The following is a 16,531-nucleotide window of genomic DNA, read 5'->3' as shown; positions in this document are numbered from 1 at the left end:
AAGCAGTACCAGAACCAAGACCACAAGTACCACCTTCCTGATTACAGTACAAGTCTCCAATCCACACACAGATTCCACAGTTTTTATCTACAACTGCATCATTAGGCACTTTACCTAACTGTAGAAAAAATATCATTCTAACAAGACCAAACTCAGCTAGATAAATGGAGGGAGGAGACTCAAATAATTCTTATTGTGCTCAGTGAAGATTTTAGTAATTTTGTTAGAGATGATAGAAACTAGTAAGCATATGTCAGAGTTGACACAGATGAAGCCCACAGATGGAGAGTTGACACAGATGGAGTAGCTCTGTGCTACTGGGGATGTACTTATCCTCCACAGACTGTGTGATTAGGTTTTTTAGTAGGCAATAAAAATCCATAGGGGTTTGGACAAGCAGGAGAATTAATTACAATCTTTCTTATAATTAAAGGGATCCCCCATGGCGGGGAATCGCTTCTGCTACTTACCTGGTTCCCACGGAGGCGAGCCCCCACCAGTGGCCAGGTGAGTGGCGGAGGTGATTCCCCGCTGCGGGGGCTGCTGGGCGGCATGGAGCACCAGCTCCGTTTACACGTAAAGAAGCTGCCCTCTCCCCACCCACCCCCGAGGCGTGTTCACGACCTGCACATGGTGTTGTTTACACTTGGCTCTGTTTACACTTAAAGAAGCTGCCCGCCACCTGTCCCCCCCGGAAGCACGTACATGGCCCGCGCCTGTCCAACGCTTTAATTAGACAGGAGGTTGGGCTTATTAGGCTAGAGATATGCCACTGGCACTGTATTCTTATGTTTTGGCTAAAATTGGTATTTGCACAAGTGGGTTTAGCCTCCTTAATTATGGTGGATAGTTTTAAATTTAAATGGAAGTCTTTGGTGTCTAATACATTATCCCATTATGCGCTTTCTCCAGAAGGACTTTTCAGTTTAGGACTGGATCAGCCCAAGAAGGTGGTAAAGCAATGTATCCTGGATATGGAACTTCAAGATTAAGAGGCGGGCATTAGAAGTGGTATCTATATAGGGAATCAGCTTATCAACTGCAGACCAGCAAATTACTGCAGCGAGGTTCTGGTCCCTAAATTTAGACACACTCTTACATTAGCGAGGGTTAATGCACTCCCCACGGTGGTCTTAGAGGGTAGATTCAAAGGCACACCGCTTTCCTTGAGGTTTTGTCCATGTGGCTCTGGAGCTATTGAGACTACTTCTCATGTTATATTATATTGTAGTTTTTATAGAGATAAATGCCAAAGATTAATTTGTCCTTTGTTGGAAAATTTCCCTGGATGTACTGATGATTATTATCTTAACTGTTTTAATCTTATGCTGGTCGCTGACCGAAATAAAGATTTTTATTATTATTATTATTATTATTATTATTATTATTATTATTATTATTATTATTATTATCTTAACTTTCTTTTAACTAACACCAATGTTGAGATCATCTTTGGAATGACAAATTTTTGTTATATTGTTTGTAAAATGCGTGTGGATATGCTGTAATCATTTTTATTTACTGGTCAATGATCGAAATAAACTTATCTATCTCTATCTATCTTGGAGAGCCAGACTAGCTAATACAGGCCTAGATCAACTAATTCCATATAAGGCAGCTTCCTATAGTCTAAGGATCCAGTTCAGTAGAAATTATTGACATTATTTACTTCTCAATCAAAATTATTTAGAAGTAAAAATGATTCTGAGGTTAAATGACGTGCGTGCGCGTGCACACACACACATACTGTAAATGTCCCTGTTCCATAGTAGAAATAAGACAATTTTTTGTTCAACATTCCCTTAAGTTTCTTAATGTTTTCTTCAAGCTGGTCCACATAAGTGACTGTTCTGAGGCTGCATCTCCTGTGATTGTTCACTCCCATAAAAAAGAGAAAATAAAATATAAAATTTAGTGGGAAACACTCCTTACATTAGATCATCAAGCAATGCCTGTGCTGGTTCTTCCATGAGGATGATTGAATTGCTGACAATACCAGTCCAAGAAGCAATCCCACTGAGGATGAAGTCTCCTGACTGATGATATTTGTGAAATGGAGGGTGTGGAGCACTTACTTGGCATTTAGCATGTCAGTCCTGGATATTGTGCACACAAGCAGCTCCAGAAGCAAGAGCACTAATATGACCATCCCGAGTACAATTTAAATTTTCCCGCTACATATAGGCCCTTATTGTAGTCAACCATACTGATTAGACTCTCTGTGATTAAACCAGTCAACTTAAATGTGTATCCTATCTCCCAATTCACTGCAGCCCAAGTGCAAAGGAGAGTGCAAAGAGACTCAAAGGGGATATTCCCAATCCTGGAGTATAAAATGCAGGAGAATATGCCACCAATGTTGTGAAGTGACATGGAAACCAACAGAGTTTTGACGTACTACATTGATGAATCTCATTTACTGGGATATTTTAGAAGGATTTCATTTTCAGTGTTACAGGTGAATCATCCACAAGTCTTCAAGGCTGGCCAAGGTCCTTAGCCATGTGCCCATGCTAGCCAAGTTATTCCTTGGCTCACCTGGTGACTGGAAAAGATGGTGCAAATACAACTCTCAAACACTCAAGGTAACCCTGATTACTGAGCTCAGCTATTACATCATTGCAGAAAATTTAACTTACTAGTATTTAACTTACTAACAGAGCCCCTGGTGGCGCAGTGGTAAAACTGCCGCCCTGTAACCAGAAGGTTACAAGTTCGATCCTGACCAGGGGCTCAAGGTTGACTCAGCCTTCCATCCTTCCGAGGTCAGTAAAATGAGTACCCAGAATGTTGGGGGCAATATGCTAAATCATTGTAAACCACTTAGAAAGCTCTGGCTATAAAGCAGTATATAAATGTAAGTGCTATTGCTATTACTATTGCTAGTATGACTGAGCCCAATCAGAAAATAGAGGCAGGACTTTTACATAATTCTTTTGACAGAAATTAGTATTTTAGAGTGCTATGGGGGTGTTATATTCACACTGAATCAGATGCTATGTGAGGCATGCATTCTTATAGGATACACACACACACACACACACACACTGCCCCTAATTTAAACAAACAGCTAAAACCTAAAAATCATATAAAACAGATTAAAATTACCATAAATAAAACTTTAAAACATCATAAACTAAAAGCCTGATAAAACAGGAGTGTTTTCAAGAGTAATTTAAAAACAGCCAGAGATGGGGATATTCTGATTTCATTTGGAAGTGTGTTCCAGAGCCTCAGGGCAACCCTAGGGAAGTTTTTGGTCACCATCAAGCAAGCCGGTGGCAACTGTAACCGGACCTCCCCCAATGATCTTAATAGGCGGCGGAATGGCAGTTTGGCAATAGAAAAGGATTTTGCCATTAATCAGAGGCAGAGGTCATGATACTGCCATAGCTGCCAAGTCTTCAAGATAAAAGTATATAATTGGTCTATTCTTTCTAGGATAAAAAGCATATTTTTGCTCACAGATCCCTTTAAGGTCAACCTGCCCATTTTTAGCTGACCTTAGAATATGGAGGCTCCATAATAAAGGATTAGAGAAAGTAGAAGATACAGTTAGAGGAAACAGAAAAAAGGAAACACCTGTCCCCTATGGAACATGTATCAGAGGTTATGCAGATGGAGCCTTGCCACTTCCTTGTACCTAGCATTAACTCTGATTGCTACTGAAGACATTTATAACATCCTCCAAAGGCTTTGTGACCAGTCTTAAGTATGGCCACAAGTTATTTGGAAAAGGAGGAAAACTAATGATAGTGCTTTTGATAATTAAAGAGTAGTCAGTCACCAATTAGAAGTTGGGGATTCCCTGCAGAATTGGACCAGAAAACGTGTTTGTAATATTGGATGACAAATTCTCTCTTCTGGAGGGAATGACCCCTTGGGCAGAGGTATTTAAAAAACAGGCTATGATCTGGATCCAAAGAAGAAATCAATGTGTTTAATCAGAAGGCTGGCCTCTTTGAAGGTTGGCAGATGTAATATATGGGAAGAAAATTCATGATCAAGATGGACATATCTCTTTTTCTGCATTCTATTTGACTTTTGTACCATTCCCTTGATTTCCCTTCTGTTGTCTTCTGCAAAAATGTCCTGGATTTATTTTTCTCCACAAAAGAATATGTATTTATATACATATATCATATTATGCTTTTGAATTGTTTGCATGTGTTTCCTACCCAAACAGCTAGTGATTTAAAATGTTACAAAGTAAGCATTTCATTATGTGTTTTTTCACAAATGTATGAAATTCACAACAATCTTTGTATCTTATTACAGTAAATTCAACCAACAGAGGAGCATGAGCGCTTTGAAATGATGAATTGTTGCAATTTTTGCAGGAGAGGAATTCAGTTCCCCTGTCCTCCATGACTTGCATCCCTACATATGATATTGTCATTTCTCCACTATGTCCAGAGACCACAACAATGCATTGCTTTTCTGCTGGTCATACAAGGAGGGGAGCAAAAGAACTGCTTTTATAACCAAAGAGGGCAGTTTGAGCAGTAGTTACTCCTCCTCTGCCATCTGTTCTGGTTTAGCTGGGGGTAAACAAATGGTATCCAAATAAATTGGAATTGCTCTGGGTCAGTCAAATGAATAATCCAAGCAGTGAGATAAATCTGGTCTTAGAGGAGGTTGCACTCCCCCCACTTTCCTTGGAGGCTCAAGCAGTAGCGGTGTCCAGGAATGACTTTTACTGGCATCTCCTGTTACACCAGTTGTGATTCTACCTGGAGAAACTGGATCTGATCTCTTTTACTTATCCACTGGTTACATCCACATTGGATTAATAACGTGAGGCCTTGCTGGATCAGGCATAAGAACTATCTAGTCGAACACCCTGTTTCCCACAGTGGCCCACCAGATGCCTTGGAAAGCCACACAACCAGAAGATGAAGGCATGCCCCCAGTCCTGCTGTTGCTGCCCTATAATGGGTACTATGAAAACTATGAATATTTATATACCGCTTTTCAACAAAAGTTCCCAAAGCAGTTTACAAAAAGTTCCCAAAGTGGGTATTGAGAGGCAACCTACCTTTGAACATGGAGGTAGCCTATAGCCATCAAGACTAGTGGCCATTGATAGACATTTCCTCCAAGTAGTTGTCTATAAGACAAATTGCTGTAATGTGCTTTATATGGTGCTGCCTTTGAAGGTGATTCAGAAGTTCCAACTGCTTCAAAATGCTGTTGCAGGGGTGTTTGTGGGCACTAGTTGTACATAAGTATTACATCTATCCTTCGGTAGCTTACCTGGTGAGCAGTTGGCTTCCAGGCCAGATTCAAAGTCCTGCTTGAACTTCAAAAGGCTACATGTGTTGGGAATTCTCTCTCGTAAGAGAAACCCTTTTTCATTATAGCAGAGTGCACAGAGGTACAACACAGCGGAATTTAGTTAGGCATGCGTGTATGCTGAGAGTAAAGTAACTTGGAGCCAGTTCATAGTTTCAAATCAATATAAGTAGTATTTATTAGAGAACTCCATTCTAGATAGGAAAGTGAGGAGATGGGATCTCTAATCTAGCTAGCTAGCTGGATGCAGATGGATTCTGCATCTCTGCACACATGGTGCAAGGGAGAGGAGTGTGCATGTTGCAAGGTAGGAGGAAGGGGAAAAAGGGAAGGACGTAGGAAGTGGCTGGAAGGAAGTCCCCAAGAGTAGCAATCTACATACCAAAGAGATAGTGTCAGAGCAGTAGAGAAGGAATGACCAATGTATTGACCTCCTTAGCCCTCTGACTCACTAGTCTGTCCTCCTATGTCATTGAGACAAGAGAAAGCACATAGTCCTTCACTTCCAACAACATGGATCTGGTATCTGGTGAACTGCATTCACCCATCTGAATCTGCCTGAGATGAGGAAATGAGGATGCCCGCCTACACAATGTGAATGAGAAGGCCTTCGGAAATGTCATCAAACCAGCCCTGAGAGCAAAAAAAAAGGAGCACAGAGAGGAGGAGAGTTTCAAGGGGGCTTATTAAAAGAAAGACTTGGTTTCACTCAGAGGTGCTCTTACCTCCCGACTTCCAAGCACAATTCCAGGGCCTCCACACACCGCAGGGGCCTCCCAATCCTCTTTAGTCTGTCCCAAATGTTGTGGTCACTGTACTGCACTGCCAGCCTGCTGGGCGGCCAAGCATGACTGTGACCTGTGCCAGGCAGCCAAGCATGACCACTGCATTAGAGACAGAGGGAGGAGTGTGGAAAGAAATATGTGGGATGGGAATATGTTAAGTTTTGTGTTGAGATGTTTATGCTAATGCATATTTTCATAAATTATATGAAAATATGCATTATTTGTTTCATATTCCTACATTCTTGTGAGTTCAGCTGCTGGTAGTGCCCTCAAGACCCCATGTGTTAAAAATACTGTCAATTTCAGACTGAACTTGAGCATAAAACTCATCAACCTGCTCTTCTTCTGCATCAGTCATTCGGGCATCGACTTGAAAAGCTGTCATATTAATGGGTTGTCCGTAAATCTAATTCATTCGGTCACTGACCATATTGTACCCAAGTACTGTCATGGCCACTATATCCTTCCTGACTATGAAAGCAACACCATTCCTTCTTTCTTTTTCATGTCCTGAATAGTAAATGGTATGATTTTCTGACTTATGGAAGTGTCCAATTCCAGTCCATTTTAATTCACTTATGCCCAAGATGTCAATGTGTAGTCGATTCATTTCATCATTCACTATGTCAAGCTTTCCCATATTCATGTTTCTTATGTTCCATATACCCACTGTAATTCTGGCTTTGCAGCTTCAGACCTCCCTCACCCCCAGTATGGCAATACCAGCAGCTAGATGTCCAAAAGGTTGTAATCTAACCGTGTCATAAACACCATAGGTACTCTGAAAGTTCCTCAGATCTTCCTCAGTAGCATGTTGAGTACCATCTGACCTGAGGGGCCCATCATCCAGCACTACATCAACAATTATCTTATCTATCCATGTAGTTTTCCTGATATCATACAGGATTGCTTTACCATTGCCTTCTCCCATGCAGGGAGTATGACATGATGCCTTGGTTGTTGTCACTAAAGTGACCGTCCGGCTCCAGCACATTCCTGTATTGCTGCTGCCCAATAAAGGTGCCTGCTTGCTTTAGCTGGGCAGCTAAGATGACCTTTGTGCCTTGGGTGACCCTTCTGGGAGTATACCTCCAGGTGCACTTTGCTCATCCCTCCCAGGAAAACCTTCCCCCACCACCATGATGAAGCAGCACAGCAGGACTTGGGGATATAGTACCTTTTAAAAATTGTGCACATTGCCTCCAATCAAAGAAAGAGTATGTTTCTCCCATTTAAGCCACATACTCCTGCTGAATGGTTAATAGCTGACTTGAGGAAAGTTATTCAAAGTAGTCCCACTAAATATAAAAGAAGAAGTTAGGCCATGCCATTTCCCATCCCCATTTTTTAAAAAAAAAGATATTTCCATTCCCCCCCCCATTGTCATTTTTTCAAGGATTGCTTAACTATTCCCTCTTTATTTTGAAGAGTGTCCCACTGAGTTTAATGGAGTTTATACCCTTTTTAAAACATGGGTGAGAAACAAGCCATTCCCATGCAGTGCCAATAAATGATTATTCTGGTGCAGACTGTCTTGAATATGGACATAGGCGTAACTATAGGGGGGGCACATGCCCCGGGCACCACTTGGCAGGGGGCGCCAAAAAGTGCCCCCGCCGATTCGCCGAAAATTTTTATTTATTTATTTATTTATTTATTTATTTGCAGAGCAGTCCCCCTCCCCCGGTCCCGGTGGGCCCCCCCCCCCCCCATTGGCATTGCTCATCCAGCACTTGGCACCGTAAGGGAGGGGCATCATAATCATAATAGTCATCATTGCATCATAATTCTGATGTTTGAGATACAAGCCAACTTCACAGGGTTGTTGTGAGGAAAAACCTAAGTATGTAGTGCATTTTGAAATTTTTGGTAATTTTTGTAATTTTTAAAATTTTTAAAATAAAAGTTTTCTGAAACATGTGTGTCAGTCAGATGTATGTTGAGGGGGGCCGGGGGGCGTGACAGGGGGTGCAATTTCAGTGCTTGCCCCGGGCACTGTTTTCCCTAGTTACACCTCTGAATATGGAGGTTCTACATGACATCAAAACTGCCAGTGAATATGGAGGCTTCATTTCCTCTCTATTGTCAAATTAAGCTTCCATAGCCACAGGCAGTTTGGCTCTGATGTAGAACCTCCATGTTCTAGAGTAGAACACAATAGTAATTCAGTGCTACATGGTAAAAGAGAATACAGGAAGTCCACCAATATCACGAGAGTTATGTTCTGGGGAAACTCTGCAGCACCCTGAATCCATGGTTAGCTCTTAACCTAATCCACAAACAATGGGATTAGCTTTGACACAGGATGCATTAGTGGCTGGGAAACTCTTTAAACTCCAGTTTAAGAAACTCCAGCCACTGGTGCAGCTCTTATAGGCTCCCTGCAGGCCATCTGAAAAGAGAGGAGAGTGGTGATTTATACTTGAATCCTCCCCACCCTTCAACTGACAGGCTGGGAGGTATAAAGTATAAATGGCCACTCTTCCCACTTCCAGCTGCTGCACAGGGAGGCTGAAAGAAGCAGCACAAAGTGGTGAGGTGCCTTTCCCAGCACCAGTTTTAGCATCCCAGTGCTTAAGGAGGCGGTGGGAGAGCCCCTGCCCACCCTGGCTTGGAAATGGAAAGCATGAGAGTGTGGTGAGAGTGGCAAGAGACCTTTCCTGTCCTCTTTAAGCATCCTGGTATGTAAAGGGGTGGTTGGAGACCACCCCCTCCACTCAGGTGGACTCCTCAAGCCTGGTGCTAAGAGATGGTGGGAGAGAGCCCCGCACCATTTGCGTGGCTTCTTTCAGCCTTCCTGTGAACCAACTGGGAGGTGGGGAGAGTTTCCAATTAAACCTTAAAACTTCCCACTCATCCCACACATCTGCTGATGGGTCAGGAAGTATAAACTGTAAATTGCCACTCTCCCCAGCTCCTATCTGGCACGCATTTGGATATTCCGTTATCTCAGAAACCATGAATAAGTGAATATAATCTAATATTGTCTGGAGACCTGAAGTTAAATTTCTAAATACAGTAGTTTATTTAGCAAATCCATCAGATATCCATCATGCGTAACTGCTTGCTACACAGATCAAAGGGGGAAGGGAGGTGGAAGTCGCTCTCTCTCCAGGAAGCTTTACACACAGGACTTTTACTTGAAATCTCCTCCAGCATGGAGTGTGCCAATCCACACATTAGCTGTATTTTCCCCGAAGTCCCTGTGGGCTATCAGGGATCAGTACAGACAGGACTCTGTTTTTCCCCGAATTAAGGCTGTGCATTCTGGCTTAGCTGGAAGTATGTCCGGCTTTAAAAAAATCTTCTAGTTTCAGAGGCTTTTGGCGGGGGGGGGGGGAATCTGAGGCTTTTGTTGTGCCCCACTGCTTCTCCTTTGATGTGTGGAGTGGCCATGCCAGTAATTCAGAGTTTTTCAAAACTCAGTGTAGGTGAGTTAGGCTTTAGATATGCAGAATGGATGTAACCTGAGCCCTTTTGTATGAGCTGATTCCATTAGCCTGCAATTTTCTTCATGACAGAAAGAAAACGAAGTTCTGATTTCTGCTTTAAACTTCCCTCTGTACCTCTTAAATCATCTGGTGGCAGGGGTGGGGGGGAACATGAGGTGATGAAGGCAGTCACTCACAAAGGCAAGGGTTAAGCATTCTGCTGCTGATCCAGCTTTTGGCAACTTGTCATGCTGTCTTCTGCTCCTCTGTAGCTGTCAAACTAACAGCAACAAAGCTATCTCCCTCTCCTCCTCTCTGATGTGATTTGTGATTGGTTGGAGGAAAATCCCAGAGTAAGCGAGAATGCACAGGAAAAAGATTGCAGGGAATGCGGGGAGGAGGATGGCTCTGTGGACAGTCCATCTAATCCCCTGAATTAAACTGCCTCGAATCTGCTCTGAAGCAAATTCGCTCTCCAGGCCATAAAGCCATTTGTGAATAACCTCCAGGTGAGAGAATGAAACATGAGTCTAACAAAGGGGAATCGAGTGGACAAAGCATGATCAGAGAGGCAATGCCCTTACTGGCTGTCTCTACCCCGAATGCCCATCGTGGTCAATGGGGTTGCTAGTGCTAAGAGTCGATGCCTTCATGAGCTCCATCTCCAATAAATGGTTTGTTTCTCATCATATTTTTAAAAAGATGTTTCAATTATTTTTACCTCAACATCATTTTCCAGATTTTTTTTTCACCGTTCTCTCATTATTTGGAAACATGCCCAATTGCGTTTAATGAAGTTTACTACCTTGTAGGTATGCTATACATGTAGATTTGCAGGTTCACTTATCAAGCTGCTGCTCGAAAAGGCTTGTGTACTCAAGCCCTGCATCCTCTTTCTCAAATTGCTCAACCAAATGCTTCTGGAAAGTTCCAAACAAATGCAGCAAGGAAATCCCAGGAAACCATTCCCACTCGGAGCCAATGGACTACTATTCAAGTATAGACAACCCTGGAACAGGGAGGTTCTACACTAGAACAAAACTGTCCGATTATAGAATTATTGGCCCTACTGAGGAAATGAAGCATCCATGTACTCAGTCAGATTGGGTGCCATGTAGAACTTCAGTGTTCAAAAGCAGGATGTACCAGAATAGTAATTTGTTCAAGGGCAGTATGGTCAAGTGACGTTAAGGCAACAAAGGAGGCAAAAGTGGGTTATTAAAGAAAGCATCTTCAATGGAAAAATAGATATTGAGCCTTTTTCCACAACCAGTGAGAAGGGCTCTAGAGCAGGCTGCAGGGAAGGTGGGATAGACTTACCTACACCACAGATGATCACTTCCCCTGTCCTGTGCTGGATGCATTCCCCACACACCAAGGCAGCAGCGAGGGTCGAGGTCCAGGCTGACATCCTGGCTGACAGACAATTTTAAAAATGAGGTTAGGAGAGCACTCACTCTCCTAACCTTGTTTTGAAGAGAGACTTCTTAGGTGGATTTGCCGCCATGGTGCCGCCAGGATCCTGGCATTCTATACATGCATGCAAAAACAGGCTGGGCACCTTTAGCCCGCTTTTGCATGTGTGTGTATAGCCTCATTACCTCTCCAGACCATCACTTTCTTCTCATTAGATGATCCCTATTATTCAGTGCAGGCCTCAACATGATAATGTAACATTTTGGGGAAAAGATGCTAAGCAACAAGCCAGCACTGGAAGTTAATATAGAGAAGACCTCCACAGCGACCATGTATTTCCCCTTGGAGCTCAAGTAGGCTGGGACAAAGGATAACCACACACTGCAAAAGACCAACATGCTGAAAGTGATGAATTTGGCTTCATTGAAACTGTCGGGTAACTTCCTGGCAAAGAAAGCCACAGTCAGGCTGACGGTGGCCAAGAAGGCCATATAGCCCAAGACACAGTAAAACATGGCAGTTGAGCCCTCGTTACATTGCAGTACAGTTTCTTCAATGACTGAATGCATGTCAACATCTGGGAAAGGAGAAGAAGTTGCCAGCCACACAGTACAAATGCTTGCTTGAATAAAGCAGCAGGAAATAACAATAGAGATGGCCAGTCTTTTACCCACCCATTTCCTCATGCTAGATCCTGGTCTGGTTGCCATGAATGCCATGATGACAGTGATGGTTTTTGCCAAGACACAAGAAACAGCCACTGAGAAGATGATGCCAAAAGCAGGTTGTTGGAGGAGACACATCACCTCGGCTGGGCGGCCAATGAACAGCAATGAACACAGAAAGCAGAGCATGAGGGAGACGAGGAGAGTGTAGGTGAGGATCTGGTTGTTGGCTTTGACCATGGGTGTGTTGTGGTGCTTCATAAAAATTCCGAGCACCAGGGCTGTGATCAAAGAAAGAAAAAGGGCACAAGAGGCTAAACTGATGCCCAAAGGTTCTTCATACGACAAGAAGCTTATGGCCTTTGGAATACAGAAATCCTGTTTTTTGTTTGGATAGTTTCCATCCATGCATTTATTACAGTCTTTCATATCTGAAAAAAAATGCAATGTATAATCTTGATCACGCTTATACACTGTCTATCCCATGTAGACAGTATGTAGCTCTTCCTTCCATAAAAATAACTCTTTTCACTTTCAAGATTCCTGGATCCATTAAATGCTGACTCTGTGAAGTCTGCCAAAAGGTGATGGTGATGATGATCATGCATAACTGTACATAGTGCACCTCCAATATGGAGACTGGCAACCAGACTAACACTGCAGTAGTGCAAGGCAGCACAACCTCAGCCTTCCCCTCTCCCGTAGATGTGAGACTGTAACTCCCATCATACCTGAAATTTAGTCACTGTGGCTGGGGATGACTAGGGGTGTGCAATTCGGATTTTCGGGTGATTCAGCTTGGACCCGAGCCGAATCACCCCCGTTCTGTTTTGTGCCCGAATCTGGGTCACCCGAATCACCCTTGATTCGGTTCGGATTCGGATTTAATCCGAATCCGAATCTGAATCGATTCGGGGGGTAAGAAGGGGCCCAGGGGCAAAATTGTGGGGTGGGGTGGTAGTTCCCAATGGGTAGAGTCTACCACCCCAGTTTCAGGGGGATTGGGCAAAGTCCTGATTTTTTGTGAATTTTTAAAATTTTAGTGACTTTGGGGCAGTTCGGGGGCATAGCATGGGATTTGGGCAAAAGGAGTGGGGTGGGGTGGTAGTGCCTAATGGGTGCAGGCTACCACCCCAATTTCAGGGGGATTGGGCAAAGGGCTGATTCAGGGGGATTGGGCAAAGGGCTGATAATGAGAATTCACACCTCAGAAAAAACTTCTGAGGTGTGAATTCTCATTCTATCATAGCAAATGAGATTTTTTTCAATTAAACAACTCTCATGACCCCACTTTCACTTTTTCACACTTTCCTTTACTATGAATAATATGAGGAAGTAATCAATTTAGCACACTTCACCTTATGAAGACAAACCTCATAAAAATAAATTCACCAAAATTCACCCCCTGCCCAATCACTCCTAAATTGGGGATGGGTGGTAGCCTCCACCCATTAGACACTATCTAGCAGCCCACCCCACTCCTTTGGGGCAGATCCACTTTCTGCCCCCAATCTGCCCCAAAGACACCCAAACTTCAAAAATTCTCAAAAAAATCAGCCCTCTGCCCAATCCCCCTGAAATTGGTGTGGTAGCCTCGACCCATTAGGCACTACCACTGCACCCCACTCTTTTGGGGCAGATCCACTTTCTGCCCCCAAACTGCCCCAAAGTCACCAAAACTTCAAAAATTCTCAAAAAATCACCCCTTTGTCCAAACCCCCTGAAATTGGGGTGGTAGCCTGCACCCATTAGGCACTACCACCCCACCCCACTATTCTGCCCCAGGCCCCACTTTCTGCCCCAATATGCCCCAATCTGCCCCAAAGACATGAAAATTTCAGAAATTTACCAAAAATCAGCCCTTTGCCCAATCCCCCTGAAATTGGGGTGGTAGCCTGCACCCATTAGGCACTACCACCCCACCCCACTCTTTTTGCCCAGATCCCATGCTATGCCCCCAAACTGCCCCAAAGTCACTAAAACTTTAAAAAATCGCCAAAAATCAACCATGAACCGAATCACCCGAATTTTTTGTGCCCGAAATTCGGGTGATTCGGCTCATGCACGAAAAAATTCAGGGGACATCGGGGGTGATTCGGTTCAGCCCCGAATCACCCGAAATTGTTCATTTCGGGCACAGATCGTTCTGTGCCCGAAATTTTTTGCACATCCCTAGGGATGACCCAAACACATCTGGAGAGCAGATTTTGTGCAGCCCTGAACTGGTGGAAGGATGTTCTGCTAGCTATTTCCACTAAGTCAGGATCTGCTTCAGACTAACATTGCACCAGTACAACAGGGCATGCTTGCAACACCTATGGTATGCCTCCTGCAATGCAACCTTTTTCTCCTTCCATATATGTTGCAGGGTATGATGAAATGCTTTCCCCAATCCCTGTTGCTAGAGAGCAGTATCAGATAACAGAAAAGAGTGCACTGCATTTCAGTTTTAGCAGGACATCATGAAGCATACACACACACACACACACACACACACAAGCTCTCCTAAGCTAGCTGAGCCATGTGACTAGCCAGCTGATTGAAGACAACATGGGAGCAGGTAAAGATTGGAGCTGGATCTCCAACACCCCTTTTCATCACCTGTCACACCGGTTCACGACTCCCATCTTCTCACAAAGCATCTGGAACCAAGCTCTTGGTAGTGGCTGGTTTGTTCAGTCCATCTGCCATCATCTCCTTCAGTTGGACAGTACTTCAACTTGACCAGCCCCTTCTCTTTGTGCATCTCAAATGCAGTGGTGATCTGTGTCAGTGTGCTTTGAGTGAGTCTTGAATTTCTGCATCTGTGGAAGCGGAATACATCTTTGGTTGTCTTCAAACATCTCAGTAGGTTTTGTTTCTTCAGTCCCAAAATCCAGCAGTAGTTTGTATATCCACACAGCTTCTTTGCATACCTCAGTAGGTGAAAAGTACTCTGCTTCTGTGAATGACAGCACCTCACTGAGGGACAGCAGGAAGCCTCCATGTTTGAGGGAGGCAATTGTGAGTCCTTTACTTAATAAGCCTTCCCTAGAGCCCTTGGTGATGGATAATTATAGGCGTGTCTTGGGTGGGCAAGATAATTGAGAGGGTGGTTGCTGATCAGGCAGGTTTGGAAGATACTGATTATCTAGATCCATTGCAAACTAGCTTTAGAGCAGGCTGTGGGGAGGATGGTGTCCCTCAATTCTCCCCCCGCCCATCTCTAATGCTTTAAAAAATCTAATCAAACCACTGGGTTAGATTATCAGGAGATTTGGAACAAGGTGCTATCAATATGCTGATGACACCCAGATAAATTTCTCCATGACAATATCATCAGGAAATGGCATAACCCCCTTTAATGCCTGCCTACAGGCAGTAATGTACAGGATGAGTGATAATAAACTGAAGCTGAATCCAAGCAAGACAGAGGCACTCATGGTAATGGGCCCATACTTGGAGGGGCACAATACATCTCCCAGATCTGGATTTGGTTGCACTCCCCTCACAGGAACAGGTGCATAGCTTGATAGTGATTCTGGACCCAAGCCTCACTCTGGTTTCTCAGGTTGAAGCTATGGCCAGGAGTGTTTTCTATCAACTTAAGTCAGGGGTGTAGCAAGGTTGGAGTGGGCCCAGATACAAGATTTTAAAATGCCCCCCCCCTGAAACTCAGCTTATGAAGTAAAGAAATCTTAAATGAGGCTGAATAGTGGTAACAAACAGCATAGTAAAATTTATAGATATCAATTTCGATATAGATAACACCTATGTGCCATAATAGAACAAAAAGCATGGTAAAATGTATATATCTATATAGATATAGATATAGATATAGATATAGATATAGATATAGATATAGATATAGATATAGATTTATTTCTCCTGGGTGTGCCTTCAAATCTGCGTCCTGGCACCCAGCCTGATTGGTTGGATGATGGAGGCACCTGATTGGCTGGTGCACCCAGGAGAATTGGCCTGCAGCAGGCTAGGCCACGGCAACAGTGGTGGCGGGTCCGGCCCAGCCGCAGAAGTGAGACGAGGCGGCGGGCCTGGCGGTGGAGGCGGCACTCGGCCTGGCAGCCTGGGCCCATCCCCACCCAGAGACTTGGGCAGAAGGTGGGGATGGGGGAAGAGGTAGCCAGCCCCGAAGAGGTTGGCTGCAGAGGTCGGCAAGCGGCGGCAGCAGGCCTGGCCGCAGAGGTGGCACTCGGCCCGGCGGTGGGCCAGGCAGCGCAGGCGCTGGGCCCAGCCGTGAAGTTGGCTTTCGACCAGGAGGTGGCGGAACCTGCCGCCAAGGCCAGGTGCCTGTGGGATGCTGGGGTGGGAGGGAACCGGGTGGTGGGACTTCCCTGTTCGCCGCCCAGGAGGAGGAGTGGCGACGGGGATCTTTTTGGCCGCCCACTACCCGGTAAGGAGAATAAAATGGGGAGAAGGGAAGGTGGAGGAGAGAGTGGGGGAGGGGAGGGAGGGCAAGAGAGCGGGGGAAGGGGGGAGGGGAGGGCAAGAGAGCAGGAAGGCAAGAGAGCAGAGGAGGGGAAGAGAGCAGGGGGCAGGGGGAAGGCAGGAGAGCAGGGTGAGGGTGAGGGTAAGAGAGCATGGGGCAGGGGGAGGGCATGAGAACATGGAGGAGGGGAGGGCAAGATAGCAGGGGACAGGGGAGAGGGCAAGAGCATGGGGGAGGGGAAGGAGGGGAAGAGAGCGTGGGGGAGGGGAGGGGAAGAGAGTGGGGTGGGGGAGAGGGGAAGGGCAGGAGAGAGGATCAGGGGGAGGGAGGGCAAGAGAGAGTGGGGCAGGGGAGAGGGGAAGGGGAAGGGCAGGAGAGAGCATCAGGGGAGGGAGGGCAAGAGAGAGTGGGGCAAGGGGGAGAGGGGGAGGGAGGGCAAGAAAGAGTGGGGCAGGAGGGTGAGAGAGAGGGGTGGGAGGGGGAGGGCAAGAGAGAGTGGGGTGGGAGGGA

General features: G+C 45.0%; 1 protein-coding gene across 1 annotated transcript in view; it reads right to left on the bottom strand.

Moving 5' to 3' along the window:
- Positions 1-16,531, bottom strand: part of LOC128330590 (vomeronasal type-2 receptor 26-like) — a 44,550-nt gene that overhangs the window by 17,285 nt on the left and 10,734 nt on the right. The window contains exons 4-5 of the mRNA XM_053263684.1: positions 11,602-12,023; positions 10,832-10,923 (exon numbers count right to left, since the gene is read on the bottom strand). Of these exons, the coding sequence (XP_053119659.1) occupies positions 10,832-10,923; positions 11,602-12,023 (514 nt within the window). The remainder of the gene's footprint in view (positions 1-10,831; positions 10,924-11,601; positions 12,024-16,531) is intronic.

The sequence above is a fragment of the Hemicordylus capensis genome, chromosome 6, assembly GCF_027244095.1.
Source record: "Hemicordylus capensis ecotype Gifberg chromosome 6, rHemCap1.1.pri, whole genome shotgun sequence".
NCBI lineage: Eukaryota > Metazoa > Chordata > Lepidosauria > Squamata > Cordylidae > Hemicordylus > Hemicordylus capensis.
Note: the sequence above shows the minus strand (reverse complement) of the source record. Positions and strands in the feature narration are given on the sequence as shown.